General features: G+C 37.6%; 1 protein-coding gene and 1 pseudogene across 4 annotated transcripts in view; both read left to right on the forward strand.

The window, feature by feature from the left end:
* The window catches only part of SWT1 (SWT1 RNA endoribonuclease homolog), a 147,923-nt gene that overhangs the window by 112,337 nt on the left and 9,836 nt on the right, over window positions 1-25,750 (forward strand). For 3 of the 4 annotated variants that reach the window (XM_030936033.1, XM_030936035.1, XM_030936034.1), the window contains 2 exons: window positions 15,059-15,125; window positions 20,547-20,611. In XM_030936033.1, coding sequence (XP_030791893.1) covers window positions 15,059-15,125; window positions 20,547-20,611 — 132 coding nt within the window. Of the gene's footprint in view, window positions 1-5,055; window positions 5,243-15,058; window positions 15,126-20,546; window positions 20,612-25,750 lie in introns of those variants that run through there. The other variant, XM_030936036.1, reaches the window with a different exon arrangement.
* LOC104664462 lies at window positions 24,624-25,734 on the forward strand (annotated as a pseudogene).

The following is a 25,750-nucleotide window of genomic DNA, read 5'->3' on the forward strand; positions in this document are numbered from 1 at the left end:
CTTGTGTCTGAGCCCTGATTGGGTATATTGAGATCTTAATGGCATTATGAATAAATGGTGGAAGGATATGATTTTTTGTTTCTTTTACTCTCAGCTCTTATCTTCCGTTGCTCCTTCCTTATTAACTAGAGTGATCCTATTTGTCGTATTACAGTGGAAAAATAGTAGATACCTGATAGTGAGGTAGGATTAATCAATTAGAGAGGAACATTCATAGAGTATTAGGAGAATCGTGAGTATTGTGTAGATTTAGCTGGCACTGTCTGGTTTCGTAGAGGGCACAGGACTCATTGAGGACCTGTTTGAATCTCACTGGAGCCTCACTAAGTAGAAAAGAAATGAACCCATTTGTCATACTTGTTTCTGGCTCCCTTTGGTACATGGTTAATCCTGATCATAGAACTGGCCTCCAGCAGTACCAGCATCCTAAGTACTAAGATTATCATCCAAGGAAGCATAATGCTAGAAAGCAAAGCAAAGAAAGTATTTAACAACTGACTACTCAGTGAATTCGACATCATTCTCATATTCTGGGACATGCTCCATCTTGCTTCTAATCATGAGGTACATGGCTCCCCAAAGCTGGGCCACCAGTATCTGTGGATAGCAGCTGTATATTAGTTAGCTAGAGCCACCATAACAAAATACCACAGACTGAATGGCTTAAACAACAGATGTTATTTTCTTACAGTTCTAGAAACCGAAGTCCAGGATTAAGGTGCTAGCAGGGTTGGTTTCCTCTGAGGCCTCTCTCCTTGGCTTGTGCGTGGCTGACTATTCACATGATTGTTCTGTGCACATGTATCCTTGGTGTCACTTTATCCAAATTTCCTCTTTCTTTTTTTTCAGACAGGATCTCACTCTCTGTGCCCAGGCTGAAGTGCAGTGGCCTGATCTCAGCTCACTGCAGCCTCAACCTCCCCAAGCTCAGGTGATTCTCCTATCTCAGCCTGCTGAGTAGCTGGGACTACAGGTGTGTGCCACCACACCTGGCTAATTTTTGCATTTGTTTTGTAGAGATGGGGTTTCACCATGTTGCCCAGGCTGGTCTGGAACTCTTGGGCTCAAGCAATTCACCTGCCTCAGCCTCCCAAAGTGCTGGCATTACAGGCATGAGCCACAGTGCCGGGCCCAAATTTTCCCTTCTTATTAGGACACCATTCAGATTGTATTAGGGCTCATGCCAATGGCTTCATTTACTCTCAGTTACCTTTCTAAAGCCCTTATCTCCTAATAGATCCACATTCTGGGGTATTGGAGGTTAGGGCTTCAGCATACACATTTTTGGGGAACACAGTTCAGCCCATAACAACAGCCAATACCCAGTAACGACAACAACAAAAAAGTGCTGGATTTGAAGAAACTCAGAGTGTTGTGATGAACTCTTGGGGTGCGTTGTAGCTGGTGTTTTTCGGAATTTCCTTAATAATGATGTTAGGACCCCATGATCCCCTGGCCTAACTCTACCAGCTCATCTCAGATCACTTTGCCAAAAATGTCTCTTTAGTCATGAATGAGAATCCATCCTTCGCTTGCCCAGTATATCACAGAAGAGGCTTGAAAACACCTTATCTACATGGACTCATTAGCTAAGATAAGAATATGCTGTTTTGTAGACAGTTTTAAGATTTTTTGAAGATGGTTTCAACTGAGCACTAAACCAAATTAATGAGATGGATTTTTGATAACACAGGCTGTCTTTTCATCAGTCAGAGATTTCCAAATATTTCCAGTCCACTTCTCATGACTTTTCTAACAATAAATTGTGGCATTGATTTCAGTTCCCATAGATTGACCCAAAGTCACATAAAGATGAAACTGGGACTAGAATTTTACATATTTTACCCTGGCAGAAGATTGTATTAGGGCCCATGCCAATGGCTTCCTTTACTCTAAATTACCTCTGTAAAACCCTTTATCTCCAAATACATCCACATCTTGGGGTACTGGAGGTTAGGGCTTCAACATATCGATATTGGAGGAACACACTTCAGCCCATAACAACAGCCACCATCACAACTCAGCAAAGTTCAGTAATATGGCTGCAGCTAATTATCAGAGTATCACCTTTTACCTCTGGGTGTGCTCCTGGATTCTGGTAATGTGAAACAGTCTCTCCTCACCTAGTTGGTAGCCAGTGGGTAGGACATAGTTCCTATGTTCCCTCCTGTCCATAAAATATTTCACAGACTGGGTTCTCTACTGATAACACTGATAACAATCATGGTTTTGTTTCACACTTGGCTCCTTTTTTTTTTTTTTTTTTTAACCTTTTTTCCAATAATCAATAGGGATTAAAAATGTGGTTAAGTATATAGCAACATCTTTTGCCTTTCACTTTTCTTAATTTCTCCTATTGATGTTTATTGTCAATATCAGGACTAAGGAGAGAAGCCCATTACTATTCATATGAATGATGTAAAAATTCACTGCTGGAGATGCCTTACGAGAAGAGAACAGGTCCCCAAACAGCTTGAATTGAATGTTCATTTGGTTCTTAGTAGACAAGCTCTGTGATAATTTGTGGTGTTTTCAAAGATAAGAAATATAATAATAATAGTAGTAGCTAATATTTTATTGGCCAAGTATTGTTCCAAGTGTGTTAGTTATGTTAACTCATTTAATCATCTTAATAGCCCTGTGACATAAGTACTATTGTTGTCCCTGTTTTACAAATGAGAAATGAAGCATAGTGAGGTAAAATAAGTTATCTGATATCACTTAGCTGGAAAACAGTAAACCTCTGATTTTAACTCTGGCTGGCTGGCTCCAGAGAGACTGTGATCACAACCATTATATTATTATGTTTCAATGCTAATGAAGAAAATACAGGAGAGGAATAGGCTGGTGACCCAAGATAAAAGACAGGATTAGTTGAAGTTTTTATGGTGTATATCGTGTTTTAACTCTTCTGCAAAATTAACAGAAAGCTGTAGTATTTATTAGTATATTCTAATTGTATGTATGTTTATGTCTAACAAACATTAAGACATATAATCTGTTCTTTTAACTATCAAATGATATTTTCCTACTCTAGAATTGCTTTTTAAGTTAATTTGAAATATAGTCATTAAAATTACCTATAAACTCTTCCTATTCCCACCACCAACTTAAAAAATAAAAGATTTCTAGTATTCTGAGTAGATCAAATTTTAATTCTGAACTTTGTCCAAACTTTTGGCAAAAGTTTTTATGTTTAATACTTATATGTAATTAGTATAGTCAGCCTATATGTAATTAGTATAATAAGCTTAAAAATTTTTATCTTTGAAGGAAAAATAGAAACATAAAGTTTTAACAATTAATTTTGCTTAAATTGTTTAATTGTTCATTGACCATTTTAACTATATATGGCATTTTTTTTCAAAATCTAGGACTGATGGCTAGCTCTCATTTGCATAGCTGATTTTCCAAATTAACTATAGAAAATGTATAATTTTAGTTTTACTTGAAATAAATAATCCCCCCTGAAAGTGCTCTGAGATCCAAGACTTTTTTCCTTAGTGTTTCCTCATTGTGGATTTGATAAATTTTCACTGAGTTTATCAGCAACATAACTTAAATTCATCATCAGCAAAATCCAATTTGATAATATTGTTCAGGCATGTCACTGTATTAAAATGAGAAGAACAGAGCTTTGAGCCTCAGAGTGGTCTGAAGTTGAATTCTGGTTCCATCCATTCACCGGCTTTGTTACCTAGATAATAATTAGCCTTTTCTGTGTTTGTTTCCTAATACGGAGTTGAAAGAGTTGCTTTATTAAATTATAGAGGTTAAAGGAGATAGCATTTATTCAGTCCTTTGCACTTAGTGGATGCTCAATAAATGATTTTGTTATCGTCAATAACAATGTAAGTGCTTCATAATATTTAAACTTTGACTCATTTATTAGCTATAGAGAATATAAAAGTGAGTTTTTAAAATAGTAAACATTTCCACTTCTTGCAATTCCTTTTAAAACTTCCATTTTTTTTCACACTCTCTAAAACTATTTTAAATATTATATTAATGTAAATCATTGTCTTGCCAGAAGGGACCACAATTTATTCAGTTCTGTGGGTTGTAAGTTGTTATTTATAAATATCCAAGAATATATTTCACTTTTTTGAATTTCTAGAATTAAATATTAAACTGGAATATTTTAGATTTCTTTCCTTGTTCCTGAGTCTGCAACTTTATTTTTTCTAAATAGGAGATAAGTTTTATTTGAATTTTTAAAATTCAAATGGAAAATTTAGTCCATTTTAATGCATCATTTAATAATTTTAGTCAGGTTATTCTCTTTTGTCTGTAAAAACTTGAGTGGCGGTTTATCACAACCAGTTACAGATTTCTTCTCCACTCCCACTGCTTCCCTTGACTGGCATTTGGGGGAAATTTTTTTTTTAAACCTTGAGTGGCATGGTCTTTTTTTTTTTCTTAAAGAGATGTATTGATTTTTATCTGATATTGAGTTATATAGAAATGAAATTCGTTTAATTCAGATTAACATTAATGCTAATTGTTCATGGATAAATAGAATATTCAGAGTGCCTGTGTGACTGAGTCAGGACGTCTAGTGAGTGTCAGTTCTGTTAACCAACTTGCTTTGTGGCTCTGATAAAGATAAAACAACTACATTAGTGTTTGAACATACATGAAATAATTTGCCAGAAGCATTTGATAAAAGGCAGCTTTTTTTTTTTTTTTTTTTTTGCTTACATATAAAAGCAATACTTTAACTATTTTAAATGGACTTTATTTCATTTGATTTTGTAAAATAATTTAAAGGCAAGAAAATGGTGTTGGTTGTCCTTTTATTGGTGGGAAAAGTATGAGTCCTAGAATCAAACCCAAGGAGATTTGAATATTTACCACCACTCACTGTGTAATCTTGGGCAAGTATCTTAAAATGTTGGACCTTGGTTTCTACATCTGAAAAGTGATTATTATATAACAGCTAATATTTATTGAGTATGTACTGTGTGCGCTGTGTTGTGCTAAACACTGTAGATGCATTACTTAATTCGTACGGTAACTTTATGAGGTTAACACTACTTTATCCCCATTTCACAGGTAAGGAGCCGAGATACAGGAAAGCAGGCAACTTGATCAAGATCGCAAAACCAAATTTAGGGTGTTAAAGCTGGGCTACATAATTAAATTCAAGGAAATGGTGTATGTAAAGCAGGGTCAGACTTATGTGTTCAGTAACTCATTATGTGTTGTTACTGATGCTGTCGTAAAGGAAACCAGAGCATATCCAGCTGTGAGCTGCGGATTACATCCTGCTTCAACATCTGTTTCCAAAAACTCATTCCAGAATTTAAGAGTGAAATTTTAAGATTATAAAACACTTGAGGATAATGGACCATGTCTTATTTTTAAAATATTTCATAGCTTGATATGCATTTGAGCAAATATGCGTTTAATATATACTTAATGTGATTGTTATGAATTTCTTTTTAAATGACAAATGTGAATATATTTATAAATTTAAAAAATGGCCATTGTCTAAGAAATATTTTCCCCAAGGGCTAATTTCTTGATTCCACCATTCTTTTAAAGAGTTGCCATTGAAGGGTGATTTTAGGACTTTCATTCAAAAAGCCTTTTGTCTTCATACTGGTATAAGAAAAAAAGAATGAGAAAACTTTAGAGAAGGCTGACCTCTCAAGAATTTTTGTGTGGGGAATTACTAAGGCATTTTCTCTATTTTATTTTCTGTGTATTTTCAACAAGCTGTATTTCTAGTGAGTAAAAGTTTGCAATTTTTTGTGCCAGGCCACATTCCATTCTCTCATATTCAGAGTTCATAGGATGTAATGAAGTCTAAATTCAACCCCAAGTTGACTGCATTTTAATAAAGTTGTTTAGTCCATTCTGGGCTCAGTTTACCTCCAACCATCTTTCAAAATAAAGAATTTTATCACATATCCTATAATATATATCCTTGTTTTAAAAAGTAACATACATAGTTTTTATCTGATTATGAAAGTAATATATCTGAATGACAGTGAGATCCCAATAAGCCTTTTTTCATTAGAATACAATTCTGTGATATTTTGTGAAATAACTATTTACATTTAGAACAAATTACTTCTTTCTTAGAAACTTAAAATTCCTGTGTTTCTTAATCTATTTACAAGTAGCCATTGAAAAGTTGGAAGAGATGACCAAATGGACAAGAATGAGATATTTTTCTTCCTTTATTATCTCCCTGTGTCTGGTCAGGATTTATTTCTTTCATGTTCTCTTTAGAACTATGAGGCTTTGGGCTACTCTGGATCGTTCAGCGTTGTATCCAGGGGCCCAGGTCTCAAAGAATTGTTGAATGAGAAAATAAAGAGTCCCTTGTTCTGATCTGGGCATCTTGAGTACATATTTTACATTTTTATTTACTCATCAAATACACTGTGAGGGTTGGACGTTATTCACTAGAGTTTGTCTCATCCTCTGGAGTCTAATATAGTATGTTAAACTTACTAGCCTCTTAGTATAGAACATCTTGTTTTATCTAATTTTCTCACCCTCTTTTATGGACAGTTCAGATTATTTCTAAAGCCATACAAAAGAATAGGTATAAATTATTCCACATGACTGATAGTTTGTTTTCACTTGGTTATCAAGTTAGAACACACTAGTTTGTTTCCCATTGCCTTTCTAAAGGATTGGTTTAACTTATCTAGAGAACTTTGTCTTCATGTTTTAAGCAAATTATGTATGGATCCTTCTCCATATGTATTACCCAAGCAAATTATGTATGGACCCTTCTCCTTATGTGGTTTTCCTCAGGGCTTTTTTGGGGGGTTGAAAGGTTTTTTTTTGTGTGTGTGTGTGTATTTTATTTTTTTTTTTTTTTTTTTTTTTTTTTTTTTTTTTTATTATACTTTAAGTTCTAGGGTACATGTGCATAACGTGCAGGTTTGTTACATATGTATACTTATGCCATGTTGGTGTGCTGCACCCATCAACTCGTCAGCACCCATCAATTCATCATTTATATCATGTATAACTCCCCAATGCAATCCCTCCCTCCTCCCCCCTCCCCCCTCCCCATGATAGACCCCAGTGCATGATGTTCCCCTTCCCGAGTCCAAGTGATCTCATTGTTCAGTTCCCACCTATGAGTGAGAACATGCGGTGTTTGGTTTTCTCTTCTTGTGATAGTTTGCTAAGAATGATGGTTTCCAGCTGCATCCATGTCCCTACAAAGGACGCAAACTCATCCTTTTTTATGGCTGCATAGTATTCCATGGTGTATATGTGCCACATTTTCTTAATCCAGTCTGTCACAGATGGACATTTGGGTTGATTCCAAGTCTTTGCTATTGTGAATAGTGCCGCAATAAACATACGTGTACATGTGTCTTTGTAGTAGACTAATTTATAATCCTTTGGGTATATACCCAGTAGTGGGATGGCTGGGTCATATGGTACATCTAGTTCTAGATCCTTGAGGAATTGCCATACTGTTTTCCATAATGGTTGAACTAGTTTACAATCCCACCAACAGTGTAAAAGTGTTCCTATTTCTCCACATCCTCTCCAACACCTGTTGTTTCCTGACTTCTTAATGATTGCCATTCTAACTGGTGTGAGATGGTATCTCATTGTGGTTTTGATTTGCATTTCTCTGATGGCCAGTGATGATGAGCATTTTTTCATGTGTCTGTTGGCTGTATGAATATCTTCTTTTGAGAAATGTCTGTTCATATCCTTTCCCCACTTTTTGATGGGGTTGTTTGTTTTTTTCTCGTATATTTGTTTGAGTTCTTTGTAGATTCTGGATATTAGCCCTTTGTCAGATGAGTAGGTTGCAAAAATTTTCTCCCATTCTGTAGGTTGCCTGTTCACTCTGATGGTAGTTTCTTTTGCTGTGCAAAAGCTCTTTAGTTTAATTAGATCCCATTTGTCAATTATGGCTTTTGCTGCCGTTGCTTTTGGTGTTTTAGACATGAAGTCCTTGCCCATGCCTATGTCCTGAATGGTACTACCTAGATTTTCTTCTAGGGTTTTTATGGTATTAGGTCTAACATTTAAGTCTCTAATCCATCTTGAATTAATCTTCGTATAAGGGGTAAGGAAAGGATCCAGTTTCAGCTTTCTACTTATGGCTAGCCAATTTTCCCAGCACCATTTATTAAATAGGGAATCCTTTCCCCATTTCTTGTTTCTCTCAGGTTTGTCAAAGATCAGATGGCTGTAGATGTGCGGTATTATTTCTGAGGACTCTGTTCTGTTCCATTGGTCTATATCTCTGTTTTGGTACCAGTACCATGCTGTTTTGGTTACTGTAGCCTTGTAGTATAGTTTGAAGTCAGGTAGCGTGACGCCTCCAGCTTTGTCCTTTTGACTTAGGATTGTCTTGGCAATGCGGGCTCTTTTTTGGTTCCATATGAACTTTAAAGCAGTTTTTTCCAATTCCGTGAAGAAAGTCATTGGTAGCTTGATGGGGATGGCATTGAATCTATAAATAACCTTGGGGAGTATGGCCATTTTCACGATATTGATTCTTCCTATCCATGAGCATGGTATGTTCTTCCATTTGTTTGTGTCCTCTTTGATTTCACTGAGCAGTGGTTTGTAGTTCTCCTTGAAGAGGTCCTTTACATCCCTTGTAAGCTGGATTCCTAGGTATTTTATTCTCTTTGAAGCAATTGTGAATGGAAGTTCATTCCTGATTTGGCTCTCTGCTTGTCTGTTGCTGGTGTATAAGAATGCTTGTGATTTTTGCACATTAATTTTGTATCCTGAGACTTTGCTGAAGTTGCTTATCAGCTTAAGGAGATTTTGGGCTGAGACGATGGGGTTTTCTAAATATACAATCATGTCATCTGCAAACAGGGACAATTTAACTTCTTCTTTTCCTATCTGGATACCCTTGATTTCTTTCTCTTGCCTGATTGCCCTAGCCAGAACTTCCAACACTATGTTGAATAGGAGTGGTGAGAGAGGGCATCCCTGTCTTGTGCCAGTTTTCAAAGGGAATTTTTCCAGTTTTTGCCCATTCAGTATGATATTAGCTGTGGGTTTGTCATAAATAGCTCTTATTATTTTGAGGTACGTTCCATCAATACCGAATTTATTGAGCGTTTTTAGCATGAAGGGCTGTTGAATTTTGTCAAAAGCCTTTTCTGCATCTATTGAGACAATCATGTGGTTCTTGTCTTTGGTTCTGTTTATATGCTGGATTACGTTTATTGATTTGCGAATGTTGAACCAGCCTTGCATCCCAGGGATGAAGCCCACTTGATCATGGTGGATAAGCTTTTTGATGTGCTGCTGAATCCGGTTTGCCAGTATTTTATTGAGTATTTTTGCATCAATGTTCATCAGGGATATTGGTCTAAAATTCTCTTTTTTTGTTGTGTCTCTGCCAGGCTTTGGTATCAGGATGATGTTGGCCTCATAAAATGAGTTAGGGAGGATTCCCTCTTTTTCTATTGATTGGAATAGTTTCAGAAGGAATGGTACCAGCTCCTCCTTGTACCTCTGGTAGAATTCAGCTGTGAATCCATCTGGTCCTGGACTTTTTTTGGTGGGTAGGCTATTAATTGTTGCCTCAATTTCAGAGCCTGCTATTGGTCTATTCAGGGATTCAACTTCTTCCTGGTTTAGCCTTGGGAGAGTGTAAGTGTCCAGGAAATTATCCATTTCTTCTAGATTTTCTAGTTGATTTGCGTAGAGGCGTTTATAGTATTCTCTGATGGTAGTTTGTATTTCTGTGGGGTCAGTGGTGATATCCCCTTTATCATTTTTTATTGCATCTATTTGATTCCTCTCTCTTTTTTTCTTTATTAGCCTTGCTAGCGGTCTGTCAATTTTGTTGATCTTTTCAAAAAACCAACTCCTGGATTCATTGATTTTTTGGAGGGTTTTTTGTGTCTCTATCTCCTTCAGTTCTGCTCTGATCTTAGTTATTTCTTGCCTTCTGCTAGCTTTTGAATGTGATTGCTCTTGCCTCTCTAGTTCTTTTAATTGTGATGTTAGAGTGTCAATTTTAGATCTTTCCTGCTTTCTCTTGTGGGCATTTAGTGCTATAAATTTCCCTCTACACACTGCTTTAAATGTGTCCCAGAGATTCTGGTATGTTGTATCTTTGTTCTCATTGGTTTCAAAGAACATCTTTATTTCCGCTTTCATTTCGTTATGTACCCAGTAGTCATTCAGGAGCAGGTTGTTCAGTTTCCATGTAGTTGAGCGGTTTTGATTGAGTTTCTTAGTCCTGAGTTCTAGTTTGATTGCACTGTGGTCTGAGAGACAGTTTGTTATAATTTCTGTTCTTTTACATTTGCTGAGGAGTACTTTACTTCCAATTATGTGGTCAATTTTGGAATAAGTGCGATGTGGTGCTGAGAAGAATGTATATTCTGTTGATTTGGGGTGGAGAGTTCTATAGATGTCTATTAGGTCCGCTTGGTGCAGAGATGAGTTCAATTCCTGGATATCCTTGTTAACTTTCTGTCTCGTTGATCTGTCTAATGTTGACAGCGGAGTGTTGAAGTCCCCCATTATTATTGTATGGGAGTCTAAGTCTCTTTGTAAGTCTCTAAGGACTTGCTTTATGAATCTGGGTGCTCCTGTATTGGGTGCATATATATTTAGGAGAGTTAGCTCTTCCTGTTGAATTGATCCCTTTACCATTATGTAATGGCCTTCTTTGTCTCTTTTGATCTTTGATGGTTTAAAGTCTGTTTTATCAGAGACTAGGATTGCAACCCCTGCTTTTTTTTGTTCTCCATTTGCTTGGTAGATCTTCCTCCATCCCTTTATTTTGAGCCTATGTATGTCTCTGCATGTGAGATGGGTCTCCTGAATACAGCAGACTGATGGGTCTTGACTCTTTATCCAGTTTGCCAGTCTGTGTCTTTTAATTGGAGCATTTAGTCCATTAACATTTAAGGTTAATATTGTTATGTGTGAACTTGATCCTGCCATTATGATATTAACTGGTTATTTTGCTCGTTAGTTGATGCAGTTTCTTCCTAGCCTCGATGGTCTTTACATTTTGCCAAGTTTTTGCGATGGCTGGTACCGGTTGTTCCTTTCCATGTTTAGGGCTTCCTTCAGGGTCTCTTGTAAGGCAGGCCTGGTGGTGACAAAATCTCTAAGCATTTGCTTATCTGTAAAGGATTTTATTTCTCCTTCACTTATGAAACTTAGTTTGGCTGGATATGAAATTCTGGGTTTAAAATTCTTTTCTTTAAGAACGTTGAATATTGGCCCCCACTCTCTTCTGGCTTGTAGAGTTTCTGCCGAGAGATCTGCTGTTAGTCTGATGGGCTTCCCTTTGTGGGTGACCCGACCTTTCTCTCTGGCTGCCCTTAAGATTTTTTCCTTCATTTCAACTTTGGTGAATCTGGCAATTATGTGTCTTGGAGTTGCTCTTCTGGAGGAGTATCTTTGTGGCGTTCTCTGTATTTCCTGAATTTGAATGTTGGCCTGCCCTACTAGGTTGGGGAAGTTCTCCTGGATGATATCCTGAAGAGTGTTTTCCAACTTGGTTCCATTTTCCCCCTCACTTTCAGGCACCCCAATCAGACGTAGATTTGGTCTTTTTACGTAATCCCATACTTCTTGCAGGCTTTGCTCATTTCTTTTTCTTCTTTTTTCTTTTGGTTTCTCTTCTCGCTTCATTTCATTCATTTGATCTTCAATCGCTGATACTCTTTCTTCCAGTTGATCGAGTCGGTTACTGAAGCTTGTGCATTTGTCACGTATTTCTCGTGTCATGGTTTTCATCTCTGTCATTTCGTTTATGATCTTCTCTGCATTAATGAGTCTAGCTGTCAATTCTTCCACTCTTTTTTCAAGATTTTTAGTTTCTTTGCGCTGGGTACGTAATTCCTCCTTTAGCTCTGATAAGTTTGATGGACTGAAGCCTTCTTCTCTCCTCTCGTCCAAGTCATTCTCTGACCAGCTTTGATCCGTTGCTGGTGATGGGCTGCGCTCCTTTGCAGGGGGAGATGCGCTCTTATTTTTTGAATTTCCAGCTTTTCTGCCCTGCTTCTTCCCCATCTTTGTGGTTTTATCTGTCTCTGGTCTTTGATGGTGGTGACGAACTGATGGGGTTTTGGTATAGGTGTCCTTCCTGTTTGATAGTTTTCCTTCTGACAGTCAGAAGGACTCTCTGTTGGTCTGTTGGAGATTGCTTGAGGTCCACTCCAGACCCTGTTTGCCTGGGTATCAGCAGCAGAGGTTGCCGAAGATAGAATATTGCTGAACAGCGAGTGTACCTGTCTGATTCTTCCTTTGGAAGTGTCCTCTCAGGGGTGTACTCCACCCTGTGAGGTGTGGGGTGTCAGACTGCCCCTAGTGGGGGATTTCTCCCAGCTAGGCTACTCAGGGGTCAGGGACACACCTGAGCAGGCAGTCTGTCCGTTCTCAGATCTCAACCTCCGCGTTGGGAGATCCGCGGCTCTCCCCAAAGCTGTCAGACAGAGTCGTTCGCGTCTGCACCGGCTCCCGCTACTTCCCCTGTTGGTCTTCAGCTGTGCGCTGTCCCCAGAGGTGGAGACTACAGAGACAGGCAGGCTTCCTTGAGCTGCTGTGAGCTCCACCCAGTTCGAGCTTCCCAGCGGCTTTGTTTACCTACTTAAGCCTCAGCAATGGCGGGCGCCCCTCCCCCAGCCTCGCTGCTGCCTTGCGGATAGATCGCGGCAGACTGCTGTGTTAGCAGTGAGGGAGGCTTCGTGGGCGTGGGACCCTCCCGGCCAGGTGTGGGATATATTCTCCTGGAATGCCTGTATGCTTACAGCGCAGTATTGGGGTGGGAGTTACCCGATTTTCCAGGTGTTGTGTGTCTCAGTTCCCCTGGCTAGGAAAACGGATCCCCTTCCCCCTTGCGCTTCCAGGTGAGGCGATGCCTCGCCCTGCTTCAGCTCTCGCTGGTCAGGCTGCAGCAGCTGACCAGCACCGATTGTCCGGCACTCCCTAGTGAGATGACCCCAGTACCTCAGTTGAAAATGCAGAAATCACCGGTCTTCTGTGTCGCTCGCGCTGGGAGTTGGAGACTGGAGTTGTTCCTATTCGGCCATCTTGCTCCGCCCCGTGTGTGTGTATTTTAAAATTACTTGTTGGAAGAAAAACTTTTTCTATGAAATGGTATTCTTATGGAGGTTGTTGTATATTCTTAAAGATGTTCTGTATGTATGCCCCCTCCAAGGGACCTTTAAAAATCTGACTATGTCCCGAAAAACAATTTATAAAAGCTCTCCCACAAGTATAATAAAGGCCAAATAGTCTAAGGATATAATTAAGATTATTGAGAACAGTTAATTATCAAGTCTGACAGAATCAAGTATTGGCAAGGACATAAAGACCCAGAGACAGTGTTAAAAGCCATTAGGAATTTAAAAATTAACCAAGGTGGCTTGATTTCTCAATGTTTATATTATAAACATATATTATTCTCATTATATCAATGTTTATGTATTTTATGGCTTGAAACTACAGATGGTTTCCAATTTATAATGGTTTGTTTTAGGATTTTTCAATTCTATGATGGTGCAAAGCATTTAGTACAATCCTTGACTTACCATGGGGTTAGGGTTATCTTCTGATAAACTCGTCATAAACTGAAAATATTACAAGTCAAAATGCACTCCTACTTAGGATGTTTTCAATTGACGATGGGTTTATCTGGGTATAGCCCCATTATAAGTCAAGGAGCATCTGTATTAGATGATGATGATAGTTGTTACTGTCACTGTTATAATTGACATATACTATATAGTACTTGCTGTATTCCATATGCTGTTATAATGACTTTTCTTCTAGTAACTCATTTAATTCTTGCAGTAGCCCTATGAAGTAGGGATAGTTATCCTAATTTAACAGATAAGAAGATAAATCACATAGAAGTTGAGTAACTCCCCAGAGGTCACACAGCTAGACAAAGCTCACACAGCTGAGGCAGACAGTACTCACAGGCACTATACTGTACCAAGATGACAAGCTGGTTTACTTCCCTTTTTTTTTTCCTGAAAAGAAAAACAGTATTCATGCTGAAAGGATGGAAAAAATATTTAGTATAAGAAAATGAGAATTAATACTTTACTACTAGAAGGAAAAATATGTTCTTCCCTTCTTTATTTTTATGGCCTGGTGCTGTGGCTCACACCTATAATCCCAGAACTTTGGGAGCCTGAAGTGGGAGGATCCCTTGAGCCCAGACATTCGAGACCAGCCTGAGCAACATAAGGAGACCTCATCTCTACAAAACTGATTTTTTAAAATATTAGCCCAACTTGGTGGCGCTTGCCTGTAGTCCCAGCTACTTGGGAGTCTGAGGTGGAAGGATCGCTTGAGCCCAGGGGATTGAAGCTGCATTGAGCCGTGATTACACCACTGCCCTCCACCCTGGGCGACAGAGTGAGACCTGGTCTCAACAAAATAAATTTTAAAAGTTGTTTTATTTCTGTTTCTGTCATTTGTTATTTTTTTGTAAATAAGTGTTATCTTCAACAATTTATATAATCTGTTGATTTTTCGTGGAGCTGTAGGCTGATAGTTCAAGCAATGTTATTTGAATTTAATCAAGATCTTTTATTAGGATATCTTTTAAGTGGCTGATTTCATCAGTTGTCTGTCTGGACTGGTTGAACATTTCTGTGGGAAATACTCAAGCTTTGTCTGGAGCTTAACAGATATGAAGTATAAATGCACTTCACATTTCTATCTATGCATAGACTGTATAAATGCACTTCATATTTCTATTCTATGCACAGACTGTATAAATGCACTTCACATTTCTATTGTTTGAGAAATCTGTATTATTATAACTTAAAATGTGAACTATAACTTCATGTGTAAGAATGCTTATAGTTGTTGATTAATTGATGTTATAAGTATGAATTTAAATAAGCAAAAACATTTTAATAAGTTGACCTGTGTTGAATTAAGTTTCTGGTGTTATAATTTTTAATTGATTTTTAAAAATATTATAAACCTTTAAGCTTATCAAACGGTAAGTTATCTCTCATGGTATGGGTATGTTTTGGGAGAAAGTTCAAGGTCTTGGTTTTTTCCGAAATCATTTATTCCCCCCCACCTTTGTTTTTATTTTATTTTTTAGGATTTTGGCCCCAAACAGTAATTATCAAGATGTTGAGACCCTCTATAACTTCCTAATCAACTATGAGGTATGGGAAATATTTTTAAATATTTATCACATTTCTACTTTAAACAAGTTTTAATGTAAATAAACATAGTAGGAGTTCTAAAACATAATGATATGCCATTTAATTGATATTTGCTTTAAATTATTGAATGCCATAAAAGTTTGTCAGTGACATATTCTTTTTTTCTCCCTTTTAAAAACCTATATTTAAGGTATATAGCATGATGTTTTGATATGTTATACATAGTGAAATGGTTTCTGTAGGTAAGTAAATAAACATATCAATTATCTCACAGTTACCCCTTTTTGTGTGTGTGACAAGAGCACCTAAAATGTACTCTTTTAGCAAAACTTTTGAATATAATACAATCTTATTAACTATAGACCTCGTGTTGTATGATCTGTAGGCTTGTTCATCCTACATATCTGCAACTTCCTATCCTGTGACCTACAACTGTCCATTTCCTCCCCTCCTCCCTGCCAGTGACATATTCAATTTTTTCTTTCATTCCCTAAGTAAAAATATGAGAGTCCTAAAATAACACACTTTCTCCAGTGCGAAATTGTTTCTCATCAGGGGTGCTACAGGCATTTTGGACAGGTCAATTCTTCGTTGTGTGGATGTTTAAAATGCAGGATGTTTAACATCCCTCTACATCAGGTACTAAATGCCTGTAGCTATCCCAGTTGTGACAACCAAAAGTATTCCATCTCTCCATCCAACTTACATACCCAGAATACCTCAGAAAGGAAGAACTCCTGGTTGAGAAATACTTATTACTAGAAAGAAAAGCTATAATTTAGTTTCCTTTATAGTGGCAACATAAACCCTGGAGGCAGAACTAAATGAGGCTTCAGTGTATTTTGTAAATTAACCTGCGTGCTCTCCTCATCATTACTGAACCGAAGCGGGTATTCTGTTGATTGTCAATTTCTAGTTGCTTAATGCCCTTTGTTCATGTTTCCTCTAACATTATTACTTTCAATTTTGTGTGTGTATGTGTTTAATTTTTAAAACATTCTAAATGAAGGAATGTGGCATATATTCAGGTCTCACATTTCTTATGAAGTCAAACTCCTTTAAGTATATTTCTTCACTTTTATTCCTAGTTAGCTCTTCGTAACTTTTTGTGTGCCACATCTTCCATTAAGAAGCCAGTGATTAAGAACACAGACTCTGAGGTCAAACTACCTGTGCTTAAATGTTGGTTCTTCTACTTATTAACTAGGAAGAGTTATTTAATTCTCCTTGTCTCAATTTCTTCATCTGTAAAATGAGAGTAACAATAGTAGGTAAATTATTTGTATTCTGCAAAGATTCAGTAATGTAAAATACGTAAAGTGCTCCAAACAGTACCAGGCACAGAGTGAGTGTTTCATAAGTGTTAACTAGTCTTGACCAGGCTCGGTGATTCACGCCTGTAATCCTAGCACTTTGGGAGGCTGCGGTCAGTGGATCGCTTGAACCCAGGAGTTCATGACCAGTCTTGGCAACACAGCGAGACCCCATCTCTCTAAAAAACAAACAAAATTAGCCAGCATGGTGGCATGCACCTGTGGTCCCAGCTCCTTGGGAGGCTGAGGCGAGAAGATTGTCTGAGTCCGGGAGGTCAAGGCTGCAGTGAGCCATGTTCATACCACTGCACTCCAGCCTGGTTGACAGAGCAAGACCCTGTCTCAAAAAAAAAGGGGGAGGGTGATGGTTAACTAGTTTTATTTAAGCAACCAATGGTGTTTATATGGGCTTTGTAGGAGTCAGCCTTAATTCAGCCGGGAGCCGTGGCTCACATCTATAATCTCAGCACTTTCGAAGGCCGAGGCAGGTGGATCACTTGAGGTCAGGAGTTTGAGACCAGGCTGGCCAACATGATGAAACCCCATCTTTACTAAAAATACAAAAATTAGCTAGGAGTGGTGGCGAGGGCCTGCAATCCCAGCTACTCATAAGGCTGAGAGGCAGGAGAATTGCTTGAACCCAGGAGGCGGAGGTTACAGAGAGCCAACATCGTGCCGCTGCACTCCAGCCTGGGTGACAGTATGAGACTCCGTCTCAAATAAATAAATAAATAAGAGCCTTATTAATTCTTTATTACCACGTTATATGATTATTAAGAGAACTTCCTCTTTTGAGATGATTCATATAATTATTTCATCTTATTTTCTGAATTGCTGGAGAATTGCTTGGACCTGGGAGGTGGAGGTTGCCGTGAGCCGAGATTGCACCACTGCACTACAGCCTGGCTGACACAGTGAGACTCTTGTCTCAAAAAAGTTAAAATACTCCGGGCACAGTGGCTCATGCCTGTAATCCCAGCACTTTGGGAGGCCGAGGCGGGCAGATCATGAGGTCAGGAGTTCAAGACCAGCCTGGCCAACATAGTGAAACTCTGTCTCTACTAAAAATACAAAAAAATTAGCCGGGCATGGTGGTGGATGCCTGTAATCTCAGCTACTCAGGAGACTGAGGCAGGAGAATGGCTTGAACCCAGGAGGCAGAGGTTACAGAGAGCCAAGATTGCGCCACTGCACTCCAGCCCTGGCAACAGTGTGAGACTCTGTCTCAAATAAATAAGTAAATAAATAAATAAATAAATAAGAGCCTTAATTCTTTATCACCACATTATATGATTATTAAGAGAACTTCCTCTTTTGAGATGATTCATATAATTATTTCATCTTACTTTCTGAATTTCAAATCAAAACATTAAGTCTAACAAAAATATATGTGTGGAACTGGGCATGGTGGCTGTAATCCCAGCATCTCAGGAGGCTGGAGGTGGGAGGATCACTTGAGGCCAGGTGTTCAAGGCTGCAGTGAGCCATGATCATGCCACTGCACTCCAGACTGGGTGACACAGCAAGACTCCAGCTCTAAAATATATATGAGCAATAGGATTTTAAAATTACATACGCTGGAAAATTCTGGGGCATAGTTCTTTATAATTTAGTAGTTTCTATTGCCAAGAGTATTAGAAGAAAGTACCTAACTTATTAATTATAAGAATATATGGATCTGTTGCTTGATGATATCTTGTGATATAAACAAAGAAATTTAAAAATTAAAAAAGAATATGTAGATCTAAGAATCATATATATATATATGTCAGATATATATATAATATATATTAGAGACAGGGTCTTAGTGTGTTGCCCAGGCTGGGGTGCAGTGGCTGTTCACAGGCACAGTCATGACACACTAGATCCTTGAACTCCTAGGCTCAAGCAATCTTCCTACCTCAGCATCCCAGGTAGCTGGGACTACAGGCACACACCATTGTGCCTGACTGATTCACAGATTTTTAAAATCATTTCTCTTAAAAGAATTACTTTTCCTACATCAGTTACTACATTGGATATATTTGTCTAATATAAAAAACAATGGTAGGACTGTCTAAATCTTTTAAGGAATTTGACTATTTTTATACTTCTCCTTTGCCTTTTCTTGAATTTCTAAATTAAAAATAAGCCATTTCTAACATCTGGCTTTTATTGTAAGTAGCACAATTAAAAAGTAATGATACCCATTTCACAATTCACTTTATAGTCACAACTCTAATGTGTGCTAACAGTGGCATCTTTTAGCTATTTTTTCCCCTAGAAATTAAAATTGTTCATTTAACCATGGAGGTGATATTTAACAGTTGTAATTTCAAATGTCTCAATATGGGTAAGTGAAAATGTCTTCGTAGTCAAAATTAATTAATATGGTGAAGCAGACCATCATGAGACTGTGCTTCAGTTTTTCTTTATTAGTAAAGTAACTACCTACTTTGTAAATTATCTACTGTAACCTGGAATTATGTCACCTTTATACTTCCAGCTGTGTTCTTGGATAAATGTCTAAATGTATGTGGATGGTTGCTTTTACAACTAAAGATAAATCTAGATATTTTTTTAAACATCTATTAAAAGCTTAATATAAATTATTTTATATTCGTATTTAACAGATTCAAAGTCAGTTTTTCAGCTGATTTTTCTCAACAGTTGATAGAAAATGGATCATTCCCTTCATCCTCTGACCAAATATCTGCAGTGTGTTGACATTTGGTGGCCTGTGTTCTGATACATTGTAGGTCCCGGAATGTGTGGCTATGGTGAAAATATCAGCGGCCCTTAGGAGAAGGCAGAACATGTAAAGAAGGAAGAAGTGGACTGGTTGATAGTTTCAATGAATATTTTATAATATTTTTAGAAGATTCTTTTAATAAAAATTGTGGTAAATTGTATACCAATTTCATATAATCATTAAATATGATATCAAATATTATATAAATACTAGTAAATATATAAATATATGCTAACGTTAAGCAAAATATCCATATTATATTCATTTAAATATTTGAAAACCATATATATGTGTGTGTGTATATAAATATATAATTTTTTTTTTAAATAGAGACAGGGTGTCATATGTTCCTCAGGCTAGTCTCAAACTCCTGGGTTCAAATGATCCTCACACCTTGACCTTCCAAAGTGCTGGAATTACAGACATGAGCTGTTACATCTGGCCAAAAAACTGCATATTTTTAAACTTTCAGTGAATGAAACATTTTCTATACAAATATGGTAAACTTTCTATGAAAACATTGAAGAAAGTCATGGAGTTTTTACCAATAAGCAATACATTGAATCATATAGAAGACTTTTATGATATGAATCTTTAAATTAGTAGTAATTAAATCAGGGTGGTATCATTCTTCCTCACCAAAAAATGCATGCCAGCTAGCAACACTTAGAAATATTTTTTTAAGTAAATTGAATAGAAATTAGCCTATTGTTTCCTTTTACTAATTCTAAATTTCTGAAAATTTCGGCAATATGCTATTTGTTATCTGATCAAAATAATTTTTCTCTGCAAGTTTTCAGATTCTCCCTTGTAGATAAATAGGAATATTGTCTAAATCTATAGTAAGTTTCAAGAAATAAAAGATTCCTTCACTGTGTCTTCCATATGTGTGCCACAGCTAGTTTTTATATGATGAAATATTTTTATATTTGTGGTATTATAAATTATATCTCTGAATTATAGATATTTATTAACTTAAACCTGTAAGTTTAAACATGTAGACCCCAATAATCTGAAAAATATATTTCTTTAGAAAATGTCTATAAATAAGACTTTTTCCTAAACCAGATAGAACTGTCTGCTGTTTATAATCTTATTTGTGTTTTTCTGTCCATTTGATCTCTACTATGTCTAGATCCATCTCACCTCTGCTGGTTCTACTAACAGATTAAGTTGTAACAGTGGGATTCATATTTTTGCACACAGTTCCATGTTAGCATTATGGTCATTGCACTTCTTATTGTTACCGTTTAATCCTTTTTATGCAGTAACTAGAAATTTGAACTTTCCTCTCAGAATATGGGCTACTCTAATTTTGCTGTCATCACTCATTTTATTTAATATAATTTTTAATAACTATATCTTGGTTCCTTTCAGGTAAATAAAAATGTCAAATTTACTGCCCAGGAACTTTATGATTGTGTCTCTCAGACTGAATATAGGTAAGCCATATCTATACATAGATAGAAACCATTGTAACAAGCTTTTCCATATACAGCAGCACTTGGTGGTGGTGGTGATGTGTTTTTTCATTGTCTTTTCACTACACTATGTTTTTTTTTAACTTTACTAATATGAAATATTTCCTACATACAAAAAGGTCATGTGTTGTGTGTTTATCAGCTGTAAGGTTTGAAGTGGTTCTCAAATTTTTTGGCCTCAAGATTCTGTTACATTTTTTAAAATTATAGAAGATCCCAAAGAGCTTTTCTTTATATGGTTCATTATCTAGCTATATTTGCTGAATTAAAACTTAGAACTGAAAATTTTAAAATGTTTATTAATTCATTAAAAAACAACCACGTTAAGATAAATAACATATGAAAATATTAAAAGTAACATTGTTGTACATTTTTGCAAATCTTTTAATGACTGACTTAATAGAAAGCAGCGGGATTCTTATAACTGCTTTTGCGTTCAATCTGTTGTGATAAGCATGGCTGGATTGCTGGAAAACTACTGTTCACTTTTGTGAGAACAAGAGTGCAAAAGACAAATCACATCTTAGTCTTTATTTATTTGTTTGTTTGTTTATTTTTTTCTTTGAGATGGAGTTTTGCTCTTGTCGCCCAGGCTGGAGTGCAATGGTGCGATCTCAGCTCACTGCATCCTCCGCCTCCCAGGTTCAAGCGATTCTCCTGCCTCAGCCTCCTGAGTAGCTGGGATTACAGGCACCCACCACCACGCCCAGCTAATTTTTTATATTTTTGGTAGAGACAGGGTTTAACCATGTTGGCCAGGCTGGTCTTGAACTCCTGAGCTCAGTTGATTCGCCCACCTCAGCCTCCCAAAGTGCTGGGATTACAGGCATGAGCCACCGCGCCCAGCCACATCTTAGTCTTTTTATGGAAATAGCTTTGACTTCTTTGACCTCGCATACCCTCTGAAAGAGTCTTAGATTCCCTGTGGTCCCCAGACCATGTTTTGAAGAATGACTGATATAATAAATACCCATCTGCCTACCATTCAACTAACAAACTTGAATTTTACCCATTTCTAGCTGTAATCTCCCTTCTATTCTCTCTCGAGGGATTGTATCTTTATAGTTCTCATCTTTTTTTTAATGGTCTTACTGAGTATTATAACAAAAATATGTTGATTTATTTTGCTGATTTTTGAACTTAAATATATCACACTATATACTTTTTTCCCCAAAATAATTTGTTTTATAGCACTCATACATAACAAAAGGGCAAGTATTATAAATCCAATTCTTTTTTTTAATCTTCTTTTTTTTATTTTTTAATGAGACAGGGTCTCACTATGTTGCCCAGGGTGGTCTCGAACTCCTGGACTCAAACAATCCTCCTGTCCCGGCTTCCCAAAGTACAGGGATTGATTACAGGCATGAGCCACCATGCCCAGCCACAAATCCAATTCTTATATACACAGGGTATAGTTGTGAAGCCTTTGCTGTAGGCTAAATGTGTACCCTCCAAACTCATACATTGAAATCTAATCCCCAGTGTGATAGTATCAGAAGATGGGGCCTTTGAGAATTGGATTAGTGCCTTTATAAAAGAGATTTCAGAGCATTAGCTAATTCCTTCCCTTCTGCCATGTGAGAACACATAGAAGGCACCATCTGTGAGGAAGAGCACCCTCACCAGACACGAAATCTGCTAGTGCTTTGATCTTGAACTTCCCAGCTTCCAGATCTGTGAGAAATTTATCTTGTTTATAAGCTGTCCGATCTAAGATATTTTGTTATGGCAGCCTGGACAGTCTAAGATATCCTTCTAATTCTAGGCCCAGGCAAATTTATAAGGAGCTAAAACTGTTTAACTCCTTCACTGTTGCCTTCCAATACCCTCCACCACTACATATGCCATTTTAGCTTAACATCAGGATTCATCCATGTTGATACATGGGGCAGTGGTTGGTTTTCAGTGAGTTCTATTATAACACGACACGTGCATTTGTAAATGTCGCCACTGCATTGTATAGTCATGCAATAAAAACCACAAGGCTTATGGGAAAAATCAGATTAGGAGCATAACACTTAACCTCATTTGGGACACATTTTTAAAAAGATAGGAACTTAATAAAAGTATCACTAAACCACAGTTCATTTGCTATTTATAACTTACATATGTACCTGTGTGGCTACAAAATATTATGAGCAGGCCTAGTGACAAAATTAACTAGGAAAATGCTTCTATTAAAGCTCCAGACTGATAAATTTGTTGGAGGATATCAGATGTAGGATTGATAGTCATACATAAATGTTTCAACACAACTATGAAAGTTCACCAACTCATTAGATCAAAATAAGTTTTTCAAGAAAATCAGAAGCCATTTGGCATATACAAATCTGTTATAGTTGGGGGAGAAAATGATTTCTTGCCCTAATCTTCAGATTATCAGTGAATTGGTTGTACTCATATAGATTTTTACATATAATCCACAAAGTATTGTGTGAGATGTGTCAAAAACATAACATCTTCCAACTTTAGCCATATTTTTTAGTGTAAAAAGCCTATTGTAGATACATGGAGGCCACATTCTCTTAAAGCATGATCCTAGTAGACGTCTAGAATTATTTTGATTTTAGCATACTTTTGGAGTAGTTAGCAGGGTTTTTACTGGGGAGAAGTTCAGGAGTCAGGTCAAATGTTCATAAAGTAGTTGTAGTATTTTTTTTTTCTTTGTTTTCTTTCCATTTACTATGTCAGGGATTTAAACTATGAAGTTAATCAGCAAACCCTCTTTTATATGCAGAAGGATGATTTTAAAGAGAAATCAAATATATTTAATATCTTGAAGGCATTAAAAAATGGTAATTGCTGCTCAGCAAGCTTTCAGTTAATAGCATTTAGAACTTCTGGGTTTTTTTGTGAAATTATTTGCCGGTATATTTGCCAGTATCTTCCATATTCGTCTCTGAGGTGCTCCACAGCTTAAAATTTTTTCGAATAAGCTGCCAAAAGAGAGAGGGTTTTTTGGTTTCACTGGTTCGTACTAGATATGGGGCTAGTTGTGGCAGATGAAAGGTGACACCATTTTCCTGTAACTCAGAGGTGAAAACAGAAGAATGATTTAACTTGAACATAGATGACTCCCTTTGGGAATGTGAAGGACAGTTACTTAATGTTTAAGACAACTATTTAAATTGTCTGAATTTGATAATCTTTGTTTTTTTTAAAGCATTAGTTGTAAACAAGGAAACTGTTGATGTGCCACACCATACTTATTGCAATAAGGAGATGTGAAATAATGAGAAATTTATCTGTGCCCTGATATGGTTAGGTTTTGTGTCTCCACCCAAATCTCATCTTGAATTATAATGCCTGTAATCCCTACAATTCCTACAGTTTGAGGGAGAGGCCAGGTGAAGGTAATTGAATCATGAGCGCAGTTTCCCCCATGCTGTTCTCATGATAGTGAGTGAGTTCTCATGAAATCTGATGGTTTTATAAGAGACTCTTCCCACTTCACTCAGCACTTCTCATTCCTGCTGCCTTGTGAAGAAGGTGCCTTGCTTCCCCTTCCGCCTGAGGCCCCCCCAGCCATACTGAATGAACTGTGAGTCAGCTAAAACTCCTTTATAAATTACCCAGTTTGGGGCAGTTCTTTGTAGCAGTATGAAAACGGACTAATGACAGTCGCTGACTGGTTCCTGAGACAGAGGTCCTAAAACCCTTAAAAACCTAAAATCTAAAACCAGATAGGATTTCTGGGAGAGTCTTTTGTTCTAATCTTTGATCTTTAACCTGGGCTCCTGACACAGAGCTCCTAATTCTCTTGGAATTTCCTGAGTGATAGGAGCATTGTTTGCTCTAATGAGGCAACTCTTGGTGGGCTCCTGGATGGGGCTGGTCACCAGAAGGACCAAGCCATGATTAGAAGCTTAACACATTCGACTCTACCCGCTATCCTCTGGGAAGGGGAGTGGGGCTCGAAGTTGAGTTAATAAATCCATCATGCCTATTGGATGAAGCCTCCTCCATGAAAGTTCCTGAACTGGCAGCAGCTGCCAAACTGGAATAAGAGAAGCTGGGACTGGAGGAGCTGCAGGAGTCCTTGCCGCTGTCGGTGTTTGTGAGTGGCAGAGAGCCAGGCCTTGAGGGATGGGGTGTGCTGTGATGCCAGAGCTGGCGGTGCAGAAGGTGGTGGTCTACCCCCTGTTGCTGCTCAGTGTGGTGGATCAATTCAACTGATTTGGCAAGGCTGGAAACCAGAAGCAAGCTACTGGGGTCATGGCAAAAGAAAATACTTGATGTGTCCAAGAGTTTTGCAGTCCCTTTTTATGATAATGACTAAGTCCTTTTTTATGAAGATGACAAAGATGATTCTGTCTGATTTTTAGACCAAGATTATTTGGAAAACATAAACGGAATGTTTAAGAAGGTAAATGCCAGAGAAAGAATATTTGAGTGGCACCACACAGGCCATAAACTTTACAAGAATGCCATTGCCATCAATGAAGTAATGAAATGATACTGCCCTAACTCTTGTTTTGCTCATTATTGATGTGAAACCCAAGGACCTGAGCCTGCCAACAGAAGCATATATTTCAGTGGAAGAAGTTCATGTGGATAGAACTACAACCATAAAAACATTTGAGCTTGTGACCAGTGAAACCAGAGCAGAGGAAACTGAGGCAGTCAGAGTCAAATGCTTGTTATGAGACATCAAAGACACTACCGTGGGCACTCTTTCTCAGCAGATTATAAAAAGTCTCTGCATGGCTTGAAGGGACTGAACTCCAAGCTTCTGGATATCAGGAGCTACCAGGTAAAAGTAGTGACAGGCAGGCTACCCATAGACCATCAGATCATCTACCTGCTGTAGGATGTCTTCAGCCTGCTGCCAGATGTCAGCCCTGATGAGTTTGTCAAGGCCTTTCACCTGAAGACTGACAACCACATGGAGGTGATATACGTGGCCTTGCTGGTCTGTTTTTGGCTGCCCTGCACAGCCTTATCAACAACAAGATTGCCAACCAGGATGCAGAGAAGAAAGAAGGACAGGAAAAGGAGAGAGCAAAAAGGATAGAAAAGATAAAGATAAAGAAAACATAAACAGTGATATAAAGGAAGAAGAGGAAAAGGAGAAAAAGTGAAAATGTAGCTTTTAAA

The sequence above is a fragment of the Rhinopithecus roxellana genome, chromosome 8, assembly GCF_007565055.1.
Source record: "Rhinopithecus roxellana isolate Shanxi Qingling chromosome 8, ASM756505v1, whole genome shotgun sequence".
Taxonomy (NCBI): domain Eukaryota; kingdom Metazoa; phylum Chordata; class Mammalia; order Primates; family Cercopithecidae; genus Rhinopithecus; species Rhinopithecus roxellana.